We start from the raw sequence: 27,253 nt of genomic DNA, 5'->3' as shown, positions 1-27,253 counted from the left end.
GCTTAAAAAAAAAAAGAAAAATAGCAAAATGAACTAGAGACAAATGTCAGAGCCTAGATCCAAGCCTCATTCTTGACTGAGCAAGCCAGTGACAGACCAACAGCCAGGAGCTACAGCCAACAGCCCTAGAGTTAGATGCCACAAAGTAAGTGGCAATGCCTTAACCATATGCATGTTGTAAAGGCCACTAGGATCTCTTCCATTTTTATCAAGGGGAGTGCTAACCTTCTCTCCTTGAGAGAAGAAGGGCGAAATGCACTTTATGGAATTTCCTAGGTTTGAGGTTCCCAAGAGTAGAAGGAAAGTGCAGCAGATAAAATCCCATTTTAGCTGCTCATAGTAGAGTGCTGTTTCTAAACAGTGACAAAGGCATAGCATCTGCCTCACTGACAGTCACTGTTTACATTGCTGTGGAATAGCAAAGCACTTTAGAAACAAAGCATCCTAAAATCCATGGGAGGTGGCTAAGCATCATTGCACCCAATTTAGCAGGGAAACTGAGGGATAACAAGGGCAAGAGACTGGCCTAAGATCACACAACAGACAAGTGACATATGGTCAGGAAAAGAATTTAGGAAACATAGCTCCTGATCCCCTGTTGTAACCACCAGACAACACTCTCCCTCCACTGTCCTCTATATTGTACTTTGTCTGGGCTGCACACTGAAACAGTGTCAGTAATGACCTTTAAACCAATACTGCTAATAGCCAGGGACTTAGATGCTTGACTATCTAGCTAGGCATTTGTAACTGAAGAATCTAGGTCCCTGACTGGGCATACGCTTTACAAAGCTATTCTGTTCCAAAGGGACCTAAATTGAGTTTTGAGCCAAGCATTCTGTTTGCATGGATCCATTTCAGAGTACTTTTCTCCATCCATAGCCTGATTATATGCACTGCTCCAGGAAGAGGCACTCTGACTTTCTGTGCTAGCAGAGATACAAAAATAAGCATTATTAAACCCTGCCCATGAGCTGACCCGGGGTCTACAAACTTATTACCAATGGAGTAAAATGACATACAAATCCTATTCCCAAATTGAGCAACACTGGTTCCTGCTAACCTTCTTGGGTGCCATTGGCAGAACTCTGAGGAGAGCTCTGTTCAGCTGTCCCAGGTGGACAGAAGTCTCCACCACCACAAGGGTATTCACAGGAAAGAGCTTTGTAGAGAATGTAAACTGCACTTAGGACCCAGGCAGGCTACCTACTAACCAGACTCTAGATGTGGGGTTTCTGTGCCCTCATGCTGAAGAGCAAGATCATCTCATTCACAGAGCAAGCATTCGTCAGACTTCCACATCCTGCTGAGCTGGAAATATAAACACAAGCTACAATTTTGGTGTGATCAGTAGCTAAAAGAGAGGGAGACTATTTTAAAAACTGAACTGACCAAGGTCACAGCGAGACCTCTCCATTTCATAGAGGTCCCTACATTACTTTTCCCCCTTAATTACGTGCAGGGAGCACCATGGGGTTATTTGCAACAGCAGATAGAAAAAAAGAAATAAAATCCATTAGAAAATGTGTTATTCTCCATACAAATAATTGTGATAAATTTGAGAGCTTTTAAACTATGTTAAGACTTTTCCCCCTCCATTCGCATTACATGAAATAATTGTAAGTGTTGCATAATTCACCCGAGGATGCAAGATGTTGGATGAAAGTTGTTTATGAAATTTTACAAATAGTTATTAAAATGCCCACACTCACGGAGCAGCATCCCCCCTACAGCCATTCAGAAAGGAGCTGAGTCCCAGCTACCTGGGTCTGCTATTAGAATTCTAGACACCTCTCATTTCTGGAAATCTAGGTTTAAAACTTGGCTTAACTCCCAAGTGAGAGCGTTTAGTGATCTCACCCTAGTCCCCATCCACATCGTAGAACTAACACATGGTTTGGCATGACTGGCAGCCTCTGCGCGAGAGGCCTAGGACTGAAGAAGCAGGTGTTTGCTGGCTAGCATGAAGATACACTGGCAGACCCACAGAGGAAGCGTGCATAGCACACGTCTATATGCCTGGTTCAGTTCAGTGTTAGCATGAACCAAAGTCCTGAAAAAAGATTCACCCACAGAATGTAAAGCCAGGAAATGTATGAAATCTGGATTCATGAAGGAGCCAAATACCGTAGGACAAGTCCAACTTGACACTAATTACCATTAAGGCTGAATAGAACCTGTGGTGACCTAGACCTGCACATCCTGTTCAAACAGCTTCAGGGAAGATTGGCAGGACTAGTAGTGGCATGGCTCAAGCACAGATACAGCGCAGGCTGGCTGAAGCAAAGAGATACTTTCATAACATGTAGTCTCTAAGGTGCCACAAGTACTCCTTTTCTTATAACATGTAGAGTGGAGGATAGTCCCTATCAGGCCATATATGGAACATCACATGATGCCTCTTACACCTTTGGTTTGTGTTTGTTTTATGAAGTCAGGACTCTGTCAGTTTGCTTAGGCTCAAATATACACCTTCCTAAGCATAAGAAAAAATCCCATTCAGCATGCCTGCAGAATGACTTATAATGGAAATGAACAGCAGTGAACAAGAAATGTAGTTGTCTTGTGGACATAGAATCCTTTTTTTTTTTGCAGTGGAGTAGAAAGTAGCCACTACTTACCAGGTTAAGACAATTGTAAACAGCCACCCCTACAAAACCAGCTTATGTTATCCCCTAGGCTGGAGAAAGCAGGAAGGTAAAATATACCTGGTCATGTGCCTGCAGTTCTCTGGTCATAACCAGGAACAAATCATTGGGCTGCAAACCAGGAGTTGGTTTGGGGATCTCAGATGCCAGCAGGCTCTTTTGTTAACATACGTTCGCACATAATGTATTTCACTTATCCAGCAGTATTTAAAATAAAATCAGATCACTGCCTTTCAGGAAGCCCAATCTAGCAGGCAAAATCTGCCTTGGAGAACAAGCTTTACCCACCGTTGTTGTTTTCTCCCCATTGTTCCTTTCTGGAAAATTGCAACAGCTAGAAGGCTCCCCAGTCATCTAAAGCACATCAGTAAACAAAAAGAGCAGAGACAGATGGCTGCAGCTCAGTTTAAACCAGCATTGGATCCAACCTCCCTCTGCTTCTCATCTACATCCCATAAGAACACACAAGACCAAGGGAGAGCACAGAAGTCATGGAACAGACAGCGCATATGTATATATAATCTGATAAGGAAGGGGTTGCTGCAAGGACAAGGTGCCAAGGTTTGGAATGCTCAAGCAGCTTTCATTTATAGTAAACAGACATTTATACTGAACAGCCTTTCACTAACACAACAATGGAACTCCAATTTCATGGGGGTTGAAACTGTATCTGTGAAACCTTCCAGCCAAATGCTCACCCAAATACATGCCTCCAACAAGCAGCAGGGAGATCTCCTTCCATTTAAATCACTCACTCTGAGAACTAGAGCAACTTGAGACAATGAAAACATCCTTGATGGACCTCCCTCTTTGAACCTCTTCAAAGCTTTGAATCCACCACTACTACAGGAATTCAATCCTGTTTGCAGACATCTGAGTTAATCCCTTATTAAAATATTGACTTAAAAAGAGAGAGACGAGATTAAGATTACATACAAACTCAGAGAATGATTGGACTCTGTTAAACCTATCTAAGGGATTTCTTCACTCCTGAAAAACACTTCATTTCTTTCCCTTTAAATGTTGGAAGGCTAAATGAGTCAAAGGAAGAGGTTAGCTGCTATTGCAATGCATAAATGACAAGGAGTTCAAATGTCTACATAAAATCCAGCATACTCCTTTAAATCAAACAACGTAATTAACTGTTAATTTCTCCTCATCCAGACCCAACTCTGAACATAGTCACAGTGTTTCCTTATTTCATCAAATTCAGTCAGATGCAGCCCTGAATACATAAATGTAGGAATGGGTTCAAACATGCCCCTCCCTTCTCAAAACAATCCATTTCTGTTTTGGGTCTGCCAAAGCTAAACTAACCAATCTCCCATAAGGCATCATCTAGGGCTTCCTAACATCCCATGAACCTCACTCATTTAAAAACACTATAAAACACAGGGGAAGGGCTGGATTATCATTCCTTTAGCTTGTGTAATAATTAAAGGATGATACAGCAGACAGAATGATGTCTGAGGTCCCCAAATACCAATGGGCAGGAAAACAGAAATGAGGGAGCAGCACTTCTATTGGTAAAGCCCTGGGGTAACAATGCCAGGTTACAGCATCACTGACATGCACCCCATGCAGCTATGGGGTGCAGTTCAACCACTATACAGCACAACAGTAGAAGGAAGGGAAATATTGGCAAAGGACACTAGGACAAACTTCTATCTTTATAAAAAGGGGTCAGAGGAGCTTCACTCAAGGCACTGGTTTATATAAAGTCTTAAACACATGAAATAAATTGCATGGACCCCAATTTATTACCTCCAGAATGATGCAGAGCTGTCAGCCTTCCTGGGAACCAAATCTTTCATTCCAAGAAGTCTAAGTACCCCAAGCTTGAGTTTTAGCCTATGAGCTCAACCCCAGATCAGGGCAGCTTTGAGTTATAGCCCGGGTTCTCTTTTTAGACCGTTGCCTCCCTTTGTATGGTCAACCCAAAGAACCCTTCCTTCCCCACATGTGGACACGAACAAGTGAATTAACCAAACCCCTGTTTAAACAAGATGTACACACCTGCATCTCCATGGAAACAGCTGTCCTGAGGACCTCTCCCAGATGGCATATCTCCATCATTTGGCCAGATCTGTCCTGTTTTCCGTACTCCCACAATAGTGGCTTCAGACACAATGACTGGCTGTTGCCTGGGCCGCTTTTGAGACTGGGGGGTTGGTGGGCTGCTGCTGTCGAAGGATTGTTGAGAATTTTGGGACGGAGAACGGCTTTTCTCCCGATACATGCGGTAAGTGGTGGGGCTGGGGGAAACATGGCTAGACTGCCCTGAAGAGAAATCTTCCTCACTGGATGTGAGGTTCTCATTTGAGCTACAATCTGGAGTATACCCTCCCCCAATGTCCTCAAAACTCCTTGGGGAATAAGACCTCCTGGGCCATGTAAGATGCTTTTCCTGATCAGAGGCACTCTGATTCCGCAGTACGGGTCCTTTGCTTTCTCCTTCCCCCATCATCCCACCCACATAGATGCTTTGGTAGGGCTGAAAGTCCATTGGTTGCCAAGGGGGTCGATTGCCTCCATTGACATTTATTAGGTTGTCTTTCAGAAACCTGGGGTTCAGTTCAGCATCCTCGTATTCTCCATCATAGCCAAAGCTGCTCTCAGAAGACCTTCCCCGGTAGGCCGGCCTCTGGAACTCATTAAAGCTGGGTACCACATTAGATGGGAGGGAGTGCAAGGATTTTTTGCGTTCCATCTGCATGGCTTGGCTACCAAGGGAGCTTATTTTATCAGAAACTTCTTTATCATTGACCTTCACTAAACCCTTCTCATGGTGGTACTCCACGTTCACATAGAAGGGCTTCTCAGCAGCATCCTTGCTATCACCAGAACAATGTGAATTAACCTTTTTAATCCTCTCAAAGTTGGACCTTAGTGCTGCCACACTGGTGGCGTTCCCTTTGTCCTTAGCAAGAGGCTCAAAGGACCCCTCTTTCTCAGTGGAGCCCACCAGCCTGCGGGTGGAAGAGGGCCTGTGCTTTGAAGGGGATCCATCCATATCACAGCGATTCTCCATATCTTCTGCCACTCTCTTCAGTTTCTCTTCACTGTAGTATTTACACCTGTCTTGCTCCCCTTCCCCATGCTGGGGGCTCTCCAAGGGCAACAGGTCTGACCCATCGCTCTGGGCAGACAGCTTCCTCAGAGAAGGTATCCTTGGCTTGAACTTCTCCTCTCCGTGGTGGGGTCTGTTTTTTTCTGGATCCCCTTGCTCGGTGCTTTGGTGATGATGTGGGTCCTGGTTGTGCAGCTCTGCATCCCCTTCAGGCAGCTGGGAAATCCTCTTGAAACCCCACCTCTGTCGGTCATAGCTCTTCTTCTCCTTTGCCAAGAGAGTCTGCAGGTAAATCATACGGAACCTCTCCTTGTTGACCTCCATCTCCAGCCTCCGGATAGAGGCTTTGCACATCTCCAGCTCCTGCTCAATATCTCCCACAGATTTCAGCTCCATCTTAGGAGGCTCGGAGTCTGCAAACTGGGCTTTCCAAGCCTCCACAAACCCCACTGGGTCCACCATTTTGCATCCAGGGAAAAGATCACGGTGGGGGAACAGGAGGTGGAGAGAATCCGCCGGCTGAATTTCACATGGAGCGTTTTCACAGAACAGCCAGAGACAGGTTCACACTCGCGGAATGGATCTTTTCCCCAGTCCACGCATGAAGGTAAACCAGGGAGGTAAAGCCCGGTGGTCCTGTGTCCGAGAACGTCCCCCCTCCTCTCCTCCTGCTTCCAACCCCGCAAACACCCCCTACTTCGCCCCCCGCATGCCCAAAGATAACAATGCCCCCGACCCAGCAAGCCGGAGCCCTTCCGAGGCAGCGTGGACAAAGGAGCGGAGGTGGGAGGGAGGGAAGGTGGGTCTCACCCACCCCCGCTGCCCCGGGCGGGGGGCCGAGGACCTGGCGCAGCTGCGCTCGGCGGCAGGGATGTGCGGGGCAATGGAGAGCCCCGCCGCTCGGTCCTGGCTCCGCGTTGCGCGCTCCCTCCTCCCGGGCTATTGTGCTGCCCTCTGGCCGCGCACACTCCCAGGCCCCGCCGGGCACGGGCGGCAGGGCTGCGGCTTGTCCCTCGCCAGCTCCGTCGCTAGCCCATGGCTCCGGAGAGCCCGGCGCCCCTGCGAGTAGCCTCCCGGCGCCGCCGCCGCCGCTCCCGGCTGCCCATCTCGCCAGCCCAGGCTCTGGCGGCTGCTCTGTGAACCGCACTCGCAGCCGTTGCAGGAAGGGGAGGGGACGCTGCGATTGACAACCCAGGAGGGCCTCTTAAAGGGGAAGCGCTGTTTGACTGCGGGGGGAGGCTCATCCCTACAGGGTCAGTCCCTGCGGGACAGGGGAAGGCTCCTAGGCCAGGAGAACCTTTCATCGTAGTAACACACCAGCAGCATTCCGCCTGGGGAGCTCAGCTGGGGCTGCCCCATGTGGCACATGCAAACAGACACACACACACACAACCTCATCCCCACAGATGCACACACGCCGCAAACTTGCTCAGACATGGACACACAGAGAGAAGCTGGTACTACTCACATCTACATTTGAGCACACACAAATATGTATACATTCATAGCTGTGTATCATGACCTACACATCCACCTGCGTGCTCAAACCTAGGAAGTATACATGCCCACACAGCTCCACATCTGCTCTTGTGCACACATATAGACTCTTGTGCTCAGACCAGCACTCCAAATACCCACAAATAACACACTCAGACCTGTAATATACCTTCATAGGAACATGCTGACAGGCCAATATCCTTCACAAATTCAAAACATGATCTGTATAGGAATAAGGGCAAGGAGTTCCCAATACTCCACTAAATGATAAGCTGGACACTTGTGATGGATCTGCAAACTAGTGGCCAGAAACTAGCATGGTCTTCATTGATTAGTGGAATCCTGTTGCTAGACTCATGTTTTAGTTCTGCAAAATTACAAAAACCAAAGCTCCCGGGTGGGATGCTCAATCCTCAACTCTGAAACAAGGATGGCCAGTAGCTAGAGTAGGGGTTTGGGAGCTGGATTCTATTCCTAGCTCTGCAACTGATTCATACATCCTTGGACAAGTCCCTTATCTTCTTGCTGTCTCAGTTTAACCACCTGTAATATGATGACAATATTTACTTGCATCACACCGCTGAGTATTCTATTTTAACCAGGTACTTATGGAATTCATCACTATCTAAGCATCTTACAAAATATACATAAATCCAACTGGACAGTCCTAGAATTCACTCTTCTCTCCCCTTTTTTGTGAATAAGAAGAGGGTTATTTTTAAAAAAAAATATATAATGTTAGATTTTGTTTAATGTTTGATACAAGGCTTGTTGCAGGACTGCTATATAGCTTTATATATGTGTGTGTGTGTGTAAATACTTAAAAGATAAAGTGGCAGTAGAAGGGATCACGACTATGTAGAACAGTTCCTCCAGTTTGTAGGACCAACGAAACTTCTTATGACTTCTGCTGGTAGCTCTTTACATCAGCTTTTAATAAGGTTCCATAAAGTATCAGACAATTCATTATATTAAATTTGTTCACTAAATTAATTCAATTCATTAATATTTGTAAAGTGCTTTGAGGTCCTAGGAGAAAAAAAAACACTGCTGTCCACAAAGCTGGCTAAGATTAGCCTTTTATACTTCTGATGTTGTTCAATAGCCCATAAAACCTTTTCACGTATCGAAAAAGCATTCTGCAACTGGCTAATAGTGCCTTCAGCTTTGCACTGTTCTTTCTTTTGCTGTTTATTACAGAGCTTTTACTTTCCCCCTTCCTTCATAAAAATGCCTACCTCGACTAGTACCCAGGCTTCTAACACATATGGGACAGAGATTGATCAAGGGTTAAGGATTCATTGACATTACATTTGAAAAAAAAAATCCATATAATGACATTTACGTAAACAGCAGTTTTTATAAGGCCATATGCATAACATTATAAATTACTAAACAATAATTTATATTTGTTTAAATATACAGTTTGGATCTAACTTGTCATTTGAATTCACACGCTGATTTAAGATTACTCAAGTCTCAGTTTCCCTTGCTCTTTACTTCTCACAAAGATGTTGTGTAATAGCCTAAAGTGCATGGGAATCAGGCAGGTAAGGTTTCCATGCCCTTTCTCCCCTCTCCTGTGTATCCAACAGAGTGAGAAAACACAAGAATTCTGATGAGTATTGAAGCCAGAGGCTGAATTTCTGTATGACTCATTCAATTTTAATTAGTATTGGAATTAAACAACTGGGTCTCCATACCTATTGCGGTCTCTGTGTCTGCATCAGGAATTTGGATGAGCATGAGAAGTAGCTGCTGGACTTCTGAGCAACCCCCAAACACTTTATTTACTCAGAATAGTACCATTCTAAAGGCACGCAAAACTTTGTAAAGGCAAAGTTATGATGGCAGGCATATAGCAGTGGTCTGAATGCATATTACTTTTCAAGTACAAAACTGTTATGATTTTGTGCCTATGATTAGCAGTTAGAGCAGCCAGCATGCCCCCTCTAGTGGCACAGAAAATAAACTACAACATGGCTTCTCTACTTCAGGCAACAACCACCATAACTGACCCTGAGGCACCCTCTTGTGGGCAAAAGCCAGTCACTTTTCCTAACAAACTGTAGCCCTCCCACAGCCGCGGCACTCTCTCCTCACCAAGGGCCTGATCCTGAAACATAAAAATCAATGGGAGTTTAATATAAGTGAGACTGGGACCCTAACAGCAGAGTCCTTTTCAAGGAGTTTTTTTTAAAACGCAGTCTATCATTTGCCTGTGATCTATGAAAAATGTTTTCTAACAGTGTGCGACTTCTGCACAAGAGCTGGAAAGAGAGAGGACTCCCACTCAGGATCTTGCCAATGAATATTTCTGTATTTCCTGGAATGAGTCAAAGCCTGAGAGGAGACAGAATGGGAATAGATTTATTCACCTATCTCGAATGAACGTGTAGCACAGAGAGGAGAATAGCCTGCACTGGGTTGTGGTGCACATCTGAAATGGACTCTGATCCCAACCCACTAAAGGAATGAGCAGGGTGACTGAGATATTATTTTCCCCTCTTCTCTCATCTATCCTCATGGTTTCTGTTCTGCCCAGGATGTTATTACACTCAGCTTTCCCTTATCTTTCCCATATCTGGCATGGGAGTAGTTGCGCAGACAGAATGGTGAACAGAACAATGTATTCTAACAGATGCATGTCAGTTATTAGTAATAAAGCACTGACTGGATATACAGCACATTACAAGAGGAAAACTGCACTCAAGTCAGTCCCTCAAACAATTTATAATCTAAGAGCACAAATTAGCAGAAATCTGACACACAGCAGTAGCACCTCTCTCATGTAACTGACCAAGTGATCCATGTCACACTCACTCAAAGATTAAAGTCTCTTTCCTAACTTCCTACCCCAGAAAAGAGAAAGACATGAAGGCAAAGGACTATAATGTGGTTGTAGCCCCTCTGGGAAACTTGAAGTAAGTCCCATATTTGTTCCCTAGCTCCCAGACCTGCAGAGACTGGGAGTGTCATGAGGGCAGCACACTCAGCCCCTGGTTGAGGGAATGCCTCCAACAACTGCTCCTGATGAACTACCAGGAGGAGCGGTTAGTGTAGCAAGGACCCTGGGATGCAGGGGAGTAAGAACTGAAGGGATCCAGGGTTCTGAGAGGGACATGAAGAACCCTCCTGTTTGCAGGGCTAAAAAGAAATGAAGGAGAAAACTGAGAAGACATGGGATGAAGAAGATGAGGGGAGAAACAGGTGATGAAGAAGGTAAAGAAAGAGCTAGAAAAAATAGGAAGCACTGCCTGCAGAAAAGCCAGTGAGATTCTGACCCTGCAGTTCTCATGCACGAGACAACTGATGATTATACTGGGAACAATGCACCTGTAGGGACAGCAGGCTTGAATCTTTTAGGTGCTGAGAAATAACAGGAGAGATGTGAATCACATGACCTACTGGCAATAAGAAAACTGAGCTTCATATATTCACTCACATGGCAAAACTGATACTAAAAAATAAAATCAATTGCTCTTCTAACAGCTCCTGGCCTTAACCTGAAAGCCCAAAACAATATCACTTGCCACAGGGCTGTTTGCTGAATGGCCTGTGATCAATCATCTACTGCTTTGACTAAAAGACATACATACTCATTGTTTAAAACAACAGGCAATCAGCGCGTTAACTTCAATTTATTGAGACAAAAAGAAGCATCACATTTGTATTTGTTCTGAGAAAAATTACTACAACAGCACCTTAGCTTTGTCTTCAGATGGCCCCCAATCACCACCCTTCTCCACACTCTCTGCAACAAAAATCCCCAAAGGAGACAGGCATTGTTGCCAAATGTACTGTGGGGGATTCACCAGCTAGTTCCAGAGTTAATATATCTAGGAATGCTACAAACAGCTAGCATTCAGAACTGATACAGTTGTCCTCTTTCCTGACATATTACTCACTATATAAAAGGCTTCTTCAAAGCAACTAGGCTTTTTGTTAGAATTAAACACACACAACTAAAATCTAGGCCAGAGACATGAACATCTGCCCAAGAAATTACAAATGAACAGTGGTGTTTACTTTTCAGAGAGTTGGAACCCTTTTCTTGTGTTCCCCTGTCTAAGCAATTCATCAATAGTAACATGATCAGAGTTTCATTTTTACAGAATTAATTATTAATAGCGGGCTCTGTGCTCTGGAAATCTCAATGGGGTTTTCAAGGCAGGCCTTGCAGCATCCATCACTGACTGGGATGGATTAGGCTCTTTCCGAAGGCTATTTATTGTCCTGCTGTTATAAGTGTGATTCTTGGAGGTAGAAGAGAGATAAAATGGTAGTGACAACAAGTTACTGTGTCATTTCTGTTACTAGAAAACAAAAGGCAGTTTTCTTCCAAGTTCAGTATTTCCAATACATAGAAAAGGGAAGGGAGGAGCCCTCTGGAACCAAATCTCACTTTCCCTTGAGGCCAAGGTACTGTGTGGTTTTAAAGGACCCATACTCTTCACAGATATAAGGTGGGAAAGCTGCCCATTTGATTTTCAGAGCAATATCATAGCATTGCTGAAGAGACTGTATCCACGAGTTTTTGCACAAAAGTCTAACAATAACAAAAGCAACACTTGCAGGGCAATTTAAAAAATATTCTTCTTCCCAGCTTTGTCACTGACTCACTGTGTGACTGTGGGCAAGTCACTTAAGGCCTGATTTTAGAACCAATTTTAGAGGCGCAGTTTTCTGTCTATAACAAGTTATGCCCATACCTCAGCACCAACAGTGAATTGCCAGGACAAATCATGACTGAACCTGGGATATAAAATTTTGGGGCCCAAATTATTTCAGGCACTATGCCCACAAAAATAGGGGCCTAGTTTGAAACTCAGGCCTGTTATCCTTGTGAGCTTCAGTTTACACCTCTGTAAAATGACGCTAATACTACTCACCTACAATATAGTACCTCAAAAGGGGGCTTATGTGACAATTCGTTTATGCTTGCAAAGCATGTTGGTTGCTTCTGCTGAAAGACATTATATTATATACTATGGTATCCTCCAGTACAGTAAGCCACCCCTTCTACTCACCCATCCAGTAGTGATTCAAACCCAGTAATCACAAAGAAGTTAGATATGCTGTCCACTGAATGGAATGGGCATGATTTAAGGGAGCATCTATTAGTCATCCTCATTAAACAGTTTTGAGAGATAAACAACTACACAGAATATCATAAGGTCAAAACATTACATATTTGGATCGATAACTCTACACAGGCACACATATTCACCTCCTCCACCAAATGGTACACTCATTTTCTGTGCCAACAGGACTCGCATGGTTGCTAATGACAGCCTTGTCTGAAGAGGAAAGGAAGAGAGAAGTTGCTAAGAGAAGTTACATACATACAATTCCATGAGACTGTTCTAATTTACGCTGTGAGCAAAACAGAAGATGGGAAATACAAAGGCAGTTTTAAGCCACATTTCTCCTCACTTTCCGCCCATCCCTATCTAAATGCAGGAATGAAATAACTGAGAATCAGGCCCATTGTGTCTGATTATTTTTTATATTATTAAGGTCTTTCTGTTATTTTCCTTGGTATGTTTTGAGGCATTGGGCTCCAATTAGATTGTTACATTCAGCACCCTGTTTACTGATGCGTGTGTAGTGACTACATGATAGGGTTAATAATTAATAACTGTCCTAGGGTCTTCTGCTTTCTTTCCGTCCAAACCATTGTACTATGAGTATACTGTAAATTATGGGAAACATTCTGCTCTCACTTATGCTGGTGTAAATTCATAGTGATTCCATTGGCCCTAGGGCTTTGTGGACATCAAATTATTGATGAACAAGATTTCTGGAATGGTGGACTGATGCCTTGGTTTGATTCTTGAGGGGGATTCGTTAATTGACTCAGAATGTTTATAGTAGTTTTTTATGGCTCTGAGTTTTCCTGGTTTCGTGTAGGTGAAAGTTTTACAATACATCTTTTATGTTTGGAGGAATACTGCCTATTAGGTATCTTAGGCTGAATGTTACAAATCAGTGAGAGACTGCCTTGTTTAAATTCCTTCTTCCTCTCTAAAATTTGTTCCAGTAAAGAAGAGTGTAAGAATAATGTAGTGTGTTCTATATGAAGTTTAAGTCCATTTCTTTATGTCGATGTATGACCATAGACATCAGCTAGTTCCTTTGAACATACTCTTGGGTGTTATTTCTTGATGTTTGCCTTGTACTTTTGCTATATACACTGAAGTTCAATAAGCAAAACCAATCTGATCAGAGATTTATAAACAATAATCATGCATAGTAAAAGCAGTCTCACAAATACTGATCCAGCAGGTATGTATTACAGTTATTTCTGACAATACTGTGCCATTTAAATCAACAGGGACAACTAACAAGGTTTAAACAGGAGTCCCTACGGCACCAAGTCAGGGCTGCTCACACAGCAGAAGACTCTCCAGCACAGAGTTGCTTTACTCTATTTCCCAATGCCTCTGATTTTCATACAATCTGTTCCATGTTACATCGGTCTTGTTTTAACACATGATCATCCTAGCTCTTAAAGAATCAAACTTATAGGGGTAGGGCAGAAGGGTATTTAACTCTTGGAATAATAGAGGAAACCAGGGAAAGTGCATGACCTGACAAGCTCACCAGGATGTGGCAATCATGTAGAGAGTGCTCGTTCTGCAACAGCCACTCAGTTAAGAGACCTGCACACGGCAAGCACATTAGGGTTTCTGTATTGGAAAATTCTCACTCTCTCTTTCTATATAGAAAGAGTGCAAGTACACATAAACACACACCATTTTGGTAAAAGTAATATGAAAATAAGGACAAAAATCCTTCTCTAACACTTGCTTCAATTCAGCTATGGAGCAAGCTGCTCCTAGCATCAAGGGACTGGAACACTTCTTCCAGCAAGGGTAGTCAAACCAATTATATGCCCAGCCACACTACAGCATCTAACCTTACCAGCTAACAGTTGTCTAGCATGGAGAGGGGTGACCAAGTTCATTACTTCGGCTGTAACATGCTTCAAAAAACCATGTCCTATCTATATTATGAACAAAAAGAGACATTAGAACATGTCACTTATAATAGCTGTGACTGGTTAGACTTGTAGCGTAGACGGGATCTATGAAAAAACAAGTGGAGGGGAAAGGGTATACCCACTTCCTCTTGGAATTACAGAATACATGGAATCTGATTCTCCTGTGCCTTGCACTTTCTGTTGCCATTCACACATGCACAAAGAGTGAAAAATTATAATATTCTGGTTATATATAAAGAGCTGGTACTATTTTACACAGATGCACATGCTTACATAAAGCATAAGGCTGAGAAGAATCAAGCTTTTGGAATGTTAAGAAGAGATGGAATTAAACTAGAAATTTCAGATCTGGACTTCCACAAAGTTTTGGAATATTTGGATCCTGGGTTCTGATTTTGCCCACCTGAAAATGTCAAAGGCAGAAACACAGTGACACTAGATCAATAAAAAAATCATTATCAGAATTTTGCTACAACCTCATAAACTTCCTTTCCTATCAGTGTTTATGTGTTCTCCTTTACTATACCTATTACATAATTTCACAGCTTTCTCCATTCAATAGAATCTCCCTTTTTGATTTTTACCCTGAAGTTGTATCCATAGGACCAAATTCTGATGGCAGGAGGAAAGATCTGCCACCCATTCTACAGAGAAGTAAAGGGGAGTAGGATTAAGGTCTTCTTTCAGCAGACTTGATATGCTTTTAAAAAAATTATAAAAGCAAAACGTAAAAACTGTCTCAGACCCTAACTCATTAAACAGGAAAAGAACAATTACTTACTTGTAACTGTTGTTCTTAGAGATGTGGATGCAGAAATGTAGTCAATTCGGGGGTGAGGGGGGGGTGCATGTGCGTGCTCAGCATGCTGGAGCCAGATATGTTTTCCGCAGCAATACCTGTTGAAGTGATGCACATTCCCTGCGCCTCCTTATGACCCCACCTGAGGCTATATAAGGGTGATGCTGTCCCCATCTACCTCAGCTCCTTTGTACCAGCCAGTGGCCTAAAATTCTGATGCAGAGGAGATGACAGGTTGGTCATGGAATACACATCTGTACCCACATCTCTAAGAACAAACAGTTATAATACAGGTAAGTAACTGTTCTTTCTTATTCGAGTGGATGCAGATGTGTATTCCCTTCAGGTGACTCACAAGCAGTATCATAGATGGCAGGGCTTGAACTCTATTTGAACAGTGACCTCACCAAAGTTTGCATCTTCCCTTGAAGCTGTTGCGATCGCATAGTGACAAGTGAATGTATGTATGTATGTATGTACATATATATGTAGGACCAGGCAGCAGCCTTCTAAGTGTCCAGAAAAGGTACATCATTGAGAGAAGCTACAGACATCACTTAAGCTTTGAGTTGGACAAAGAGACATTAAGGAGGTGGAATACTGGCCATATCATAAACAGTGGTAACAGCAGTGATCCATCTACAGACTGTCTGGGTCAAGACCACTTGACCCTTCATCCTATCCTCGTAAGAAACAAAATGTCAAGGAGAACATATAAACAATTACCTCTGTCTATGAAAAAGGCCAACGGCCATCTTACATCCAAGGTATGTAAAACACCTTTCTTCCCAACTGACATGCAAGTTTGGAAAGAACACAGGACTTAGATATAGCATCTTATTAAGGTGGAATGTTGACACTACTTTAGTTAAAAACTTTGGGTGAGCCATTTTGTCCTTAAAAAGTGAGTGTACGGAGGGCCTACCACTAATACTTGCAGCTTGCCAGCTCTCCTCACAGATGTGATGGCGATAAGGAAGGCCATCTTCCAGGACAAATGTGCCCAGGAGCAAATAGCCAAAAGGTTCAAATGGAGCTTCCCATGAGAGTGGCTAACATTGTGTTCAGGTGAACTGACGCTTTTACAGGTGGAAACAGACAAGTCATTTACTTGAGAAACTTTGTAGCCATAGGATTGGAAAACACTGTTCTCCCCTGGGTGGCAGAAATAGCTGCCAGGTGAACCTTCACTGAATTTAAGAAAGGGCCAGAACATTTGTCCTGGACACTCACCCTTATTGACTGAATCCCTTGAGCAGAAGTCAAAAGTGAAGAACACTTCCACTTAGCTAAATAGGTGGATCTAGGTGATTGTTTCCTTCTGTTACGTAAACTCTCTTGGAACGTGATGAAGCCTCTCTTCTTGGGGGTATGTCCATATCCCTTGGGCCCCCATGAACCACCCAGGTGAGCATCTCAGTCTAATGTAGAAGTGTCAATTATAATTGTCCTAGTTGGAAGGGAACAAGAAAAGGGATTCCCCGCACATACAATGTCCTGGTCCATTCACTACTCCACAGAGCGTAAGACTACAGGAGAAACTTGGACTAACTTTTCCAGATGCCTGCTTGGTTGGTAAATCAACTTTAGCCGTGTTTGTATGTAAAGGATGAAAATGCAGTCTGGAATGAATGGTCACGTACATACATGGAGCCATGTGACGTACCAATGTGTGACATGCTCTGGCCATACTGAACAGGTGAGACCTGAGGGACACACAAAGATTGTAAATGGTCAGAAACCTCTCAAGGAAAAAAGGGCCTCGCTACCATAGAGTCAAGCAAAGCCCCAGTGAATGTCAGCCTCTTCATGGGCACTAATGTGGACTTCTCTTTGTTCAGCATGAGCCCTAGCCAGTCAAAGAGATGGAGAATGAACTGGAGCTGATTGAGGACCTCACAAAGTGATATGCCCTGGATGAGCCAATCATCTAGTAAGGGAAGATATGTATCCCAATCCTTCTCAAGAATGCTGACACCTCTGCTATGCATTTCATAAACACATGAGGAGCTGACAATAGGCCGAAGAGAAGAACCGTGTATTGATAGTGTCTCCTCACTACCATAAATCTGAGAAACTTCCTATGACTTGGTATCACTGTGATGTGGAAGCAAGCACTGCAAAGATTGAGGGCAGCAAACAAATTGTTCCAATCCTGAGGGGGAGGATAGATGTCAGGGAAACCATGTAGAATCTCATGTATTTAGTGAACTTGTTGAGACTGTAAAAGTTCAAAATGGGCCTTAAACAACACTTGGACTTGGGAATTAGAAAATGGCCAAATAAAACTCCTTTCCTTGAAACTGTACAGGAATTTCTTCCACAGCCCTTACAGCAAGCAGTATCTGGATCTTTTGAAGGAGCAGAGGCTTGTGAGTTGGGTCCCTGAAAACAGATGGGGAAGGGGGAATGGAAAGGAATTGGATTGACTATCCCAGTCTCAAGGTACTTAGGACCCACTTGTCTGTCATTATCCAGAAAGCAAGATAGTTTGCTCCCAAATGGAGAGACAATAGCGTGTGGATTGTGAATAATTAGGTTGCTGTCCTCATTGGAAAAGTGAAAAGGCAGATTTTGCTTGCAGATGTCTGAGAATTGGCTTGCTGGTTGGAGTCTGAGCTAGTGGACCTTCTTCTCTGAGGTCTATGCGTACTTTTCAGCATGTCATCTTGCCTGGATGGGTAGACAGGATTTCTATAGTACTGCTAGGAGTACTGGGTATGCTGGGAGTTGTGTACGTCTTTTCTTGGACACTGGGACATAAACTCTTAAGAAGCAGAGGGTTGCTTAGAAGTCTTTTAAATGAGTGCAATATTTCACCAATTTTATCTGAAAATAGAAAATGCCCAAAGGGAAGGTCTTCTATACTGTTGTATGTTGCAGGCTATCCCAGAGTTATATAGTCACGAAACTCTTCACATTATCATTGCCGAGGCCACAGTCTTAGAGGAACCATCTGCAACATCCAAGGCAGACTGAAGAGATGTCTTTGTGACCAGATGGCCCTCTGCCAAAAAGGCTTTGAACTCTTCCTTGGAGTCCTTGGGGAGTTTATCTGTAAATTTTGACAAGGCTCCCAGGTACGAAAATCATACTTAGGTAACAGCACCTGCTGATTAGCTATTTGCATTTGGAGAGAGAACTTAGAATAAATCTTTCTGCCCCAGGCCATCATTCTTTTCAGTTCTCTTTCTTTGGGTGCTGACTTGAACCTTTCTTGCCTTGACTTCTCATTGGCAGCCAAAACTACCAGGGAATTTGGAGACAGATGAGAGTAAAAGACACTTGAACCCCTGGGCAAGCACACCGTCGCATCTGTCAGTGCATTTGGCTGTGGGAGCCAACAAAGCAGGTGTATTCCATACAACTTTCGCTGGCTCTAAAAGTGCCTCATTTACTGGGAGGGCTACCCTTCTTGAGATTGCAGCTTGAAGAATGTCCAATAGCTTGTAGGTATTCTCCTGTAAATAACTTGGATTATATACCAAGCGCAGAGGCCATTCTTCTAAGCACATCCTGACAGAATTAAAAATGCTCTGGGACTGGCAAGAGTGAGCCTGGGACCACTGACTCCTCTGGGGAGGGAGAGGATAAATTGACCAGAGCTGAAGTAGCCTCCTGAGACAGAGCTCGTTCCTCCAACATGGCTCATCTTATTGAGCTGGTTGTTCAGAGGGGAGAGCTTCTAGTTGCTCTTCCAGTGCACAAGGCCCTGATGTGGATGGTTCCAGGGACTTTCTCCTAAAACAGGCTGAAGATCAAGATCTGGAGGATCTAGGAACCATCCAAGCGTTCTATATTGTCACAAGCGGGATGTGTGCAGTCTGACCTAGTGGTTGGAGAGCGAGTTAAGGAGGCAGGCAGGGTCAGGTTACCAGGAGATCAGAGTCAGGCAGTAGGAGCAGGTAGCAGGTAGCACAAGGGAAGCAGTCCTAAGCAAGGGAAACCCAATTGCATGGACAACTTCCTCTTCCTGTGTTTTGTTTAAACACAAGCAGAGAAAAAATCAGGATTCCCATTGTTCCACCTATCAGATCCCAGGACTGCAGTTCTCTGTTGGAATTCAGCTTCTGGTTCTGGCAACTGTTAGCAGGTCACTGGGTGGCAGGTCAGAACTTCCTGGTTCCTAAGAGTCCTGTAGACCAGGGTTTGAGATGTGCGACCCCTGACACATATAAGCCAACAGGTCATTGGAGGTCAAAATGTCTCAGGCCACACTGGCCTCTCCTTGTTATTGGAATGGTACTGATTCCAGTTCCAAGGGTCCCCCTCTTAAGGTCACCTAGATGGTTTACTGGACTTTGCATGCCTTGGTGGGGATGGAGAGCAGCTAGACAAGTCTGACCTAGATAGGCCTTCTGAATAATCAGTCAGCATACCAGTGCCTAACCAAGTGGGGCTACTGGATGGCCCAATCTGTCCAACTCCCAGCAGGGGGGAGGTAAGCTTGGTACCAGTGGTGGTACTGCAGTCAGTACCATAAATTTATCTCGGGACATAAAAGGTCTTGTTTCTAAGTCCAGTATTAAAACAGGCTCCAGAGGAGGTGGTGCATAGCCTGATGTCTACACCCAAACCCAAAGCTGAGGTTGCAGTCAGTGCCAACACTAAAGAACATTCAAGAGCTGATGTAGAGGACACCCAGGCACCAGATGGTGCAGATGAGACTGTCTTAGACTGTCCCCTTAACCAGTACCAGTGCTGGTGCTGACAGCATTCTCTGCTCCAGTGCCAAAGAGGTTGAGGGTCCAGAACAGCCAGAGGTAATACCAGCCCCACAGACTCCTGGATCAATGGCAAACCAGGGATAGATAGGCAGAGCAGGTCATTCACCACCTCATGTGTCTGTGAAGTTGTACGGATTGAAACATGTGGCGCTGAGACAGCATCCACCAGTACCAGACTTGATGGCTGCTGAGAGGACAGATCCAGAGTCGATGGTATGGTACCAGGAGTTGCTCGCCTAACTACTGGGGAAACATGGGCTTACAGCCCTGCCCTACTCTAGGTGCCCTGTGAAACTCTGTGTTACACCAATCCCCTATTTGCGGTGGAAGAGAAGCCTCTCTTGGAGCTCGAGTGGCTCTTATTAGTCTTATGGGTCTGGGTGCAAGGAACCCCAAGAGAGAAAGACTGACCTCTCCTTCTCCGTGGAAAGGAGTCCAAGCCCAAGAGCCTGTCTGAAGTCTTTACCATAGTAGTGGCTGACTGCATACAGCGCAATCTGGCAGGGCACAAATGCAGAGGTAGACCTCACGGCCTATTCTAGGAGATGCTGCATAAGGTGCAGATCCTGGAAATCTGAGTGTGTTTCTTGAAGGAGTGGCAAATGCTACGCCTCTCCTTGATATGTCCTTCACCAAGACACAACACACATAGGGCTTGTCTTCACTAGGGGCTAAACTGGCGCTGCTGCGATTGATGCAGTGGCATCGATTTAGTGAGTCTGGTGAAGACACAATAAGTGGACGGGAGAGTGCTCTCCTGTCGACTTCAGTGCTCCACCTCAAGGAGAGGCAGAAGCTCTGTTGAAAACTACATCGACTTAATATATGTAAGTTACATAACTTAAGATGCGTAACTTACGTCAACTTAACCCCCCTAATGTAGACAAGGCTTATGTGTGTGTGTGGGGGGGGGGTCATTATTAGAAAGAGATGCCCCACGTGAAGGGCAGTGCTTGAAGCCCAGAGAGTGCTCCATGCCCCTGGTGCTCAGCACCAGCAACAAACTACTCTAGAAATAAAAAATGTACAGAGAAACCTATCTAAAGGGTGCTAACTGATAACTTCATTAAATCTGTAAATAGCTAAGAGCTAACTATGTAGCAGAAAAAAAGCATGAGGCGAACCGCATGGGAAGTTGCAACTCAGGCCATGAGTGATAAGAAGGGACTAAAGGGGGTCAGGGTGGCATCAGCCTCATATAGCCTTGGGAGGAGCCATGAGGAGGCTCAGAGCATGTCTGTCGCTCTGATGAGTACTACTCCAGCACACTGATCACACACACACCTGAGTGGAATTCTGGTCTGCATCCATTCGAAGAATATGTATAGACTTAAAAATTACAAAGGATCGACCGATATCCTGAAACCAGATATCCTGACCCCAGATACAAGAGGAATATTTCTCTCAGTACTATCATGGTAAACTAGGTGTGCTTAAGTGCAAGTCAGCATAATTTTGTACAAGGATTTTGTGTTTAAAAGATAAAACAGATCAAATGCACCACAATAATCAGCACTGCCATGTGTTTTCTGCTTCCACAAGAATGGGGCCAGGACTTCACTGTCCAAGATTCTAGAGTTCTGGTAGCTACCAAGAACACAAAACAAGTACAGAACATTGTTTACAGGTCCTCCTGGTAGCAGGAGGAAAAGTTGGGTTGAGTAAAGTAAGTAAAGACAGCTTGCCATCACACAAGCAATCTCCCCCTTGCACAGGGAAGGTTTATGTACCATTGTGCTGCCTGCACAAGGTGAGCACAAAGCAAGGGGTAGAAGAGAGATCATCTGTCTGAAGGCAAGTTGCTTGAATCATTTTCAGCTCCTCCATTCTTTCCTGAGATAAACTGACTTTCAATCTCTCAACTGGAAGCTGCTTGAGAGCTTTCCCTGCTGCAGGTGCGCCATGCAGGTGTACGCACATGCAGATGGAGGTGTGATGCTTGCAGAAATGACTGGCAGCTAGCAGCAGTTCAGGCTGGCTTGGCTGTTGCTTTCTGGAGTCTCGAGTGAATTTCCTTCTATTTCTGTAATGAGGAAACCAAAGGAAACCATGATTAATCCATGTAGGATCACCTTCCTGTAATAAAGATGACAGAGACCAGATTCAGCCTTCAGTAACACTTGTGCAACCACACATAAGAACCAAGAAAGACAAAAAATTAGGTCAGAGGTTGCGCTGGTATAAATGAGGCAGAATTTGGCCCTCAAGAAACATCCGCATTTCCCCAAACTTTTAAGTGACTGAAGTGTACAGGGAGAGTGAAGCTGAACGTACTGATGAGGTTTCCTGCCCCGATCTGGGCCATGCGACCATTGCTCTTCTCCAGCTCCTTCAGCATAGACTGTTCAAAGGCCAAAGCAGCAACTCGAGAAAAAAACTCCTTTACATTTTCCCCTGGGAAACAGGAGAGAAACACCATGTTTTACAAACCCACAGCTACGCAAGATCAAATATACAAATATGAACACAAACCACAGGTCAAACTGGAGAGAAAAGTGATAGTGTGCCACCCTAAAAGTGCTCCCCACAAAGTGACAGTATACTCTGGATCCCCACCACCCCATGGTGACGCTTTCTCATTTCCCTCCTTCAACCACACACACAAATATATTTTTGATGAGCAGCAGTTGAGGAAAGTTGTGGTGCAATATAGCTTCCTATGGCCCCAATTTGAGCACTGATACACACACACTCAAGCACTTGTGCACCATCATTTATGAATAAACCTAGACAACGCATACAAATACAATGCACATTTCTGCAAACATGACTGTACAAATGCACATACATACAGCCATATAGAACCATTTCGAAACACACATCCTCAAACACATATATAGCCTCGTGTGCACATGACCAACTGGTGTGCACATAATCAGGGGAACTTGATATCCTCTTTCCCAGCAAATGGCACTGGCCACACTCAACCAGTCTCCAGTGCAGTGACTAACCTGTTTTTGCTGAGACAGACCAGTATTCAGCCTGCATCTCATTGGCAAAGCGAATGGCATCCAGTTCTGTCCGCTCACAAGCGGCACCTGACTAAGAAAAACAGCAGGGAATCACTTTGTCTGTAACATGAAGCAGGCACAATACTGCCAGGATATATCTGGGGTAACAGTAACACAAAGATGCTATCAGTCCCTACATTGTGAGGCTTTCAGCTTTCACAGGGTCAGTCCTTTCTTTTCCTGGCCTTGCCTTAGAGCTTGTACACCAGGATGTCCCATATATCAAGACAGAAAGAAAGTGAAAGAAAACAGCTAGATAGATATTTGACAGGGGAAATCACATAGGACTTCTTTTTAAATATAATTCTCCCTCTGTATTCCACAGCAGTGAAGCATCAGACAGCAGAAGTGAACCCATTAACAATATGGTAGTCTAGAGAGCTATCAGATGCTACCTTCAGGTGGTTATTATTATTACCATAGCAATGAGGAGCCCTACTCACGGACCAGGACCCCATTGTGTTAGACGCTATACAAACACAGAACAGAAGAGATGGTCTCTAAATAATTCTAAGCAGAAAATTACAGGAGCCACCAACAATAGGGCATTAGTAATTGTGAAGGTCCTTTCTCTTCCTCCTCCATCTGTCTCATGTTCCTCTCCTGATTTCACTCCTTTTTCTCCCCTGCCCTGACTTTTTTTGCTCTCTTGCTCGTCTTTTTTCCCTCTTAATCGGCTTTTCTGTTATTGCCTTCTTTTTCTTTCCCTTCTATTTTTATTTTATTTTTAATTTCTTGTACCTTTATTTTCATTTTAAAAGACTTTTTCCTCTCTTAATTTGCTCTCTATGGTCAACGGGCTACAGATAGAAATTGACTAGTATTGTGTAATCCCAAAGCCCGGTCCTGCAAAGTGCTTAATTTAAACATGTGAGTAATCCCAATGAAGTCAATGAAACTACTCAAACGTCTAAAGTTAAGTATTTGCATAAGCAGCAGCGGGATCAGGACCCAAGTCAGTTTCCCATTGCCACTGGCTACATGTATTAAGAGCTTCTCACTGCTTCAGCCACTATTCACTGGCTGACAATTACCCAAAGTGCATCTGGGAGAGTGACAGATGATCAGCAAGCACCTCAAGAGTATTTATAGGTGGGGAGTCTAATAATCAGCCTATTGTACTTGCTGACAACTTTCCAGTTTTAATCCAATATTCTCCTGCCACACAAGACAAAGTCCTACATGCCTCCAAACAGAATTCCTTCTTACTTCCAGTTCCACCTGAGCCCAGCTCGTGTCCCCTGACCTCTCAAACCTGTTTAATTTTTTCTGCTACCTACCCTATCTGCCCTGATACATGCCAGAAAATTCTAAGAGCTTCTCATGTTGTAACTGACAGGAGCAAAGCCTTCTGCGGTGCATTAGCGCTCCTTCAGACAGCCAAGGAACTGATGGAAAATAACTGGGGTAAGGAGCTTTAGGGATATGAATAGCATTGCAGGCAGCAACTGAAAGGAAATATAGCTAAACAGCAGGAAAAGAGTGTTTACTTTTGAATTTTTGAATTTTGACAGGGTGGTGGCTAATGAAGGAGATAAACTCAAGTCTGAAGAGGCCAACTGCTCCCTCCTCCTTTTGCAAATGACCCCCTCAAAGAAGCAGCGGGTGGGGACATAACTGAGCTTTTAAATCCGTTGTCTACATAGCAGTCTTTAGGGGTGTTACCATGGCACTGAATCTTCTCAGGTCTTAAAACTTTGCTGTGTGTGACTTCAGGTGTGTTTGGTAAAGCTGTGCCTCCAACAGAACAGGGAGTGATTTGGGGACCTCCAGCACTCTAGAAAATGTTTACTCTCTTCCATTCTGTGAGGCTTACTGCTCCAGGTCTACATGACCCCTCTTTGCTTTGGAGTTAATACAGTTTGTTTCTCAAGATCTTTGCAGCAGCTACCACATATTGTGGGGACTCAATACCTGGACTTAACTTCAAATGGAAATTCGCTGGAGTGGGTTAGGAGAGACATATTTTATGAACCGCTTTTGTACTACTTACCACTAAATCTTTCTTTGTTCCAACCAGAAAGATGAAGCTGGACCCTGGCTCATTCTCCCTCAATGCATCCTCTAGCCACTGCCTGAAACACAGAACGGGAGGAGTAAGATGTAATGAGAGAGGAAGAAAGAGGGCAAAGAGGAGTGAAAGAAATAGAGGTATATGGGGGAAAGGGAAAGAGACAAAGAAACCAACAACAAAGAGAATGAGAGAAGAGGAAGACGCCGATGTGTCATGTGCCTTTCCCACTAGAGAATAAATGGCTTGAAAGCTCCTCTGGATACATGCTTACCATCCTGTGAAAGTAGTTCATGTTTCAGCCAACCTTGCCCACTTTAGAATGTAAATCCAACAGTGATCAGAGCCCCTAGAGAAGGAATGCAAAAGTGCCACACTATTCACCCACAGCAAGGGATGTGGCCAAAGTAATGGTGACACTGCACAGAGATAAGGAATAAGATGCAAGAACAGGAAGAGAGAGTGAGAAGCAGAGATAGAATGAAAAGATGAATGATGAAGTAGAGAAGAAGAAAGAGAGTGAAGGAAAGCGAGAGAAACTCCCACTGGGGCAAGAATCTAATGGAAAAGATCCCTCTGAAGCTGTGCCTGATTCTTATCTCGCACCAGTTTTACACCTGTGAAATGCCATTGACTTAGGTGGAGTGATCTTTGAGTTACCAATGTAAGAGAAAGAAAAATTAAGCCCACAGACTTCAACCTTCTTCTACCAAGCAGAGACACTATTTAATAAAATGATATTTGTACACGCTGCAGACACTGCAGTACTTATGACTGATCTGTGCAAGGTAGTCTCTCCAGTATCCCATTCCCTCCTTTACAGCCCACATTCTGCTTTAAATCTAAGTACCAGAATCTTTTCTATCAGAATCATCACTACAGACAGTACTGGAGTAAGAAAATGCTATTTGGTAAGTAGAAAGCCTAGGAAATTTGTAACATTTGAGACACTGAATTATTCAGACACATTGGCTAAATCCACCCTTCATTTTTCTGGCTTAGTAAGATACCTACACATAAAATCAGGCCCAGTGAATTTTAATTCCCAGTTCAGTTTTATGCTGGAGACCTTTTACTAAAATCTCAAAGACTTGGCCAGGAACTTACTTCGTGTGATCCAAAGTCTGGATATCAGCCAGATCAAACACTGTTATAATAACTGCAATAAAAACAGCACAGAAAAAATGATTAAATGAGACAGTGGATTAGAAATCTTACGGGTTCAATTCAGTTCCTAAAGCATACAGTGAGAGCACAGTTCATTTGATCCTGACTGTGAAGTGCTTTCTGACTTACTCACCCTCTGCTCCTCTGTAGTAAGCAGATGCAATGCACTTGAACTTTTCCTGACCTGCTGTGTCCCATCTGTGCAGAAGGAAAAGAGAAATTTCAGGTCAATCAAACCCAGTGCAACCTGAGCAAACACACTAATGAAGCAACAGACTGGTACAAGTTGGAGAAGAATGTGATACCAGAGAAGCTTACCATCTGGAATATGTTACCCATTAAGCACTGTTAGACATCCTGTAAAGTGTAAAGCACCATTATTTTAATGAAGGCATTTTAACCCTGTATTTGCTATTCTCAGAACAGACATGATTTAGCCTTGGGGAAGTCACTTAGGCCCAGATCCACAAAGGGTCTTAGGTGTTGCAATGCTGCGCATCACAGCATCTAACTTTTAGGTGTGCAGAAAATCACAGTAACACCATTATGAGCCACAAAGCCTGAGTTAGATGCCTAGACTCCCTGTACTCTCTCTGACTCAGTGACTATTTAAGTCTATCTATCCACAGTGAAAAAGTCACTGGCGGAAGAGACAGAGAGATTGGTTCTGTAGCCCAGTGATTAAGGCAACAACTGAAGGAGGTGGGAGACTCAGGCTTCTATCCCCCTCCTCCAATTACTCTTTAATTATTTATCCCAACTAGAACAGCTTCAGCAGGAGAGATTGAAGTAGCCTCAAAGCTCAGTGGCTAGAGCACTCTCCTGAGAGGTGGGAGACACCCCCCCCGCGCCATTCAAATCCTTTCTCGCACTCCAGCAGAGTCCCAGGCACGTGTACTAACCATTGGGCTAACAATTATAAGGTGGAAAGCACTACTTCCTCCTCCAGCAAAATTCTGAATGGGACCCAATACAGTAGATGGTCTCTGACCAAGCCTAGCGGATTGGGCCCTGCACATGATTTAGGCAGACAAACACCTATCTTCCCCCGGGTTGTAGATTAATCTGGGGTTTAGACAGGAGATAAGCATCCAGACACTTAGAATGAGGTAGAAGTGTGCATGCCCAGAGGCAGAAACTTAGGTGCTGAGGGAGCTTTCACCCAGAAAACTTTAGAGCCAAGCGAGTTTAGGCATCTACAGGATTTGGAAAGAGTTTTGTGGATCACAGTGGAGCCAAAACTGGCATCTGAAGATGAAATTTAAGCACCTAAGTCTGCGGTTTGTGGATCTGGGCCTTAGTGCTTGATCCTACGCC

General features: G+C 44.0%; 2 protein-coding genes and 1 non-coding gene across 7 annotated transcripts in view; all 3 read right to left on the bottom strand.

Moving 5' to 3' along the window:
• BCR (BCR activator of RhoGEF and GTPase) overlaps positions 1-6,906 on the bottom strand; it is a 129,459-nt gene extending 122,553 nt beyond the window's left edge. The window contains exon 1 of the mRNA XM_007063757.4: positions 4,665-6,906. Coding sequence (XP_007063819.2) covers positions 4,665-6,180 — 1,516 coding nt within the window. The 5' untranslated portion in view covers positions 6,181-6,906. The remainder of the gene's footprint in view (positions 1-4,664) is intronic.
• LOC114020373 lies at positions 120-246 on the bottom strand. The gene has a single exon (XR_003565210.1). It is a non-coding gene; the product is annotated as a U6atac minor spliceosomal RNA (small nuclear RNA).
• Positions 6,907-10,840: 3,934 nt separating the features above from the next.
• RAB36 (RAB36, member RAS oncogene family) overlaps positions 10,841-27,253 on the bottom strand; it is a 30,106-nt gene continuing 13,693 nt past the window's right edge. For 3 of the 5 annotated variants that reach the window (XM_037879012.2, XM_043529374.1, XM_043529372.1), the window contains 6 exons: positions 26,070-26,134; positions 25,877-25,928; positions 24,752-24,833; positions 22,699-22,789; positions 22,022-22,141; positions 10,841-21,770 (listed from right to left, as the gene is read on the bottom strand). In XM_037879012.2, coding sequence (XP_037734940.1) covers positions 21,706-21,770; positions 22,022-22,141; positions 22,699-22,789; positions 24,752-24,833; positions 25,877-25,928; positions 26,070-26,134 — 475 coding nt within the window. In that variant the 3' untranslated portion in view covers positions 10,841-21,705. Of the gene's footprint in view, positions 21,824-22,021; positions 22,142-22,698; positions 22,790-24,751; positions 24,834-25,876; positions 25,929-26,069; positions 26,135-27,253 lie in introns of all 5 variants that reach the window. The other 2 variants (XM_043529373.1, XM_043529375.1) reach the window with 2 other exon arrangements.

Source organism: Chelonia mydas, chromosome 15 (assembly GCF_015237465.2).
Source record: "Chelonia mydas isolate rCheMyd1 chromosome 15, rCheMyd1.pri.v2, whole genome shotgun sequence".
In the NCBI taxonomy this organism is placed as follows: Eukaryota; Metazoa; Chordata; order Testudines; family Cheloniidae; genus Chelonia; species Chelonia mydas.
This window is presented reverse-complemented; position numbering and strand designations above follow the sequence as displayed.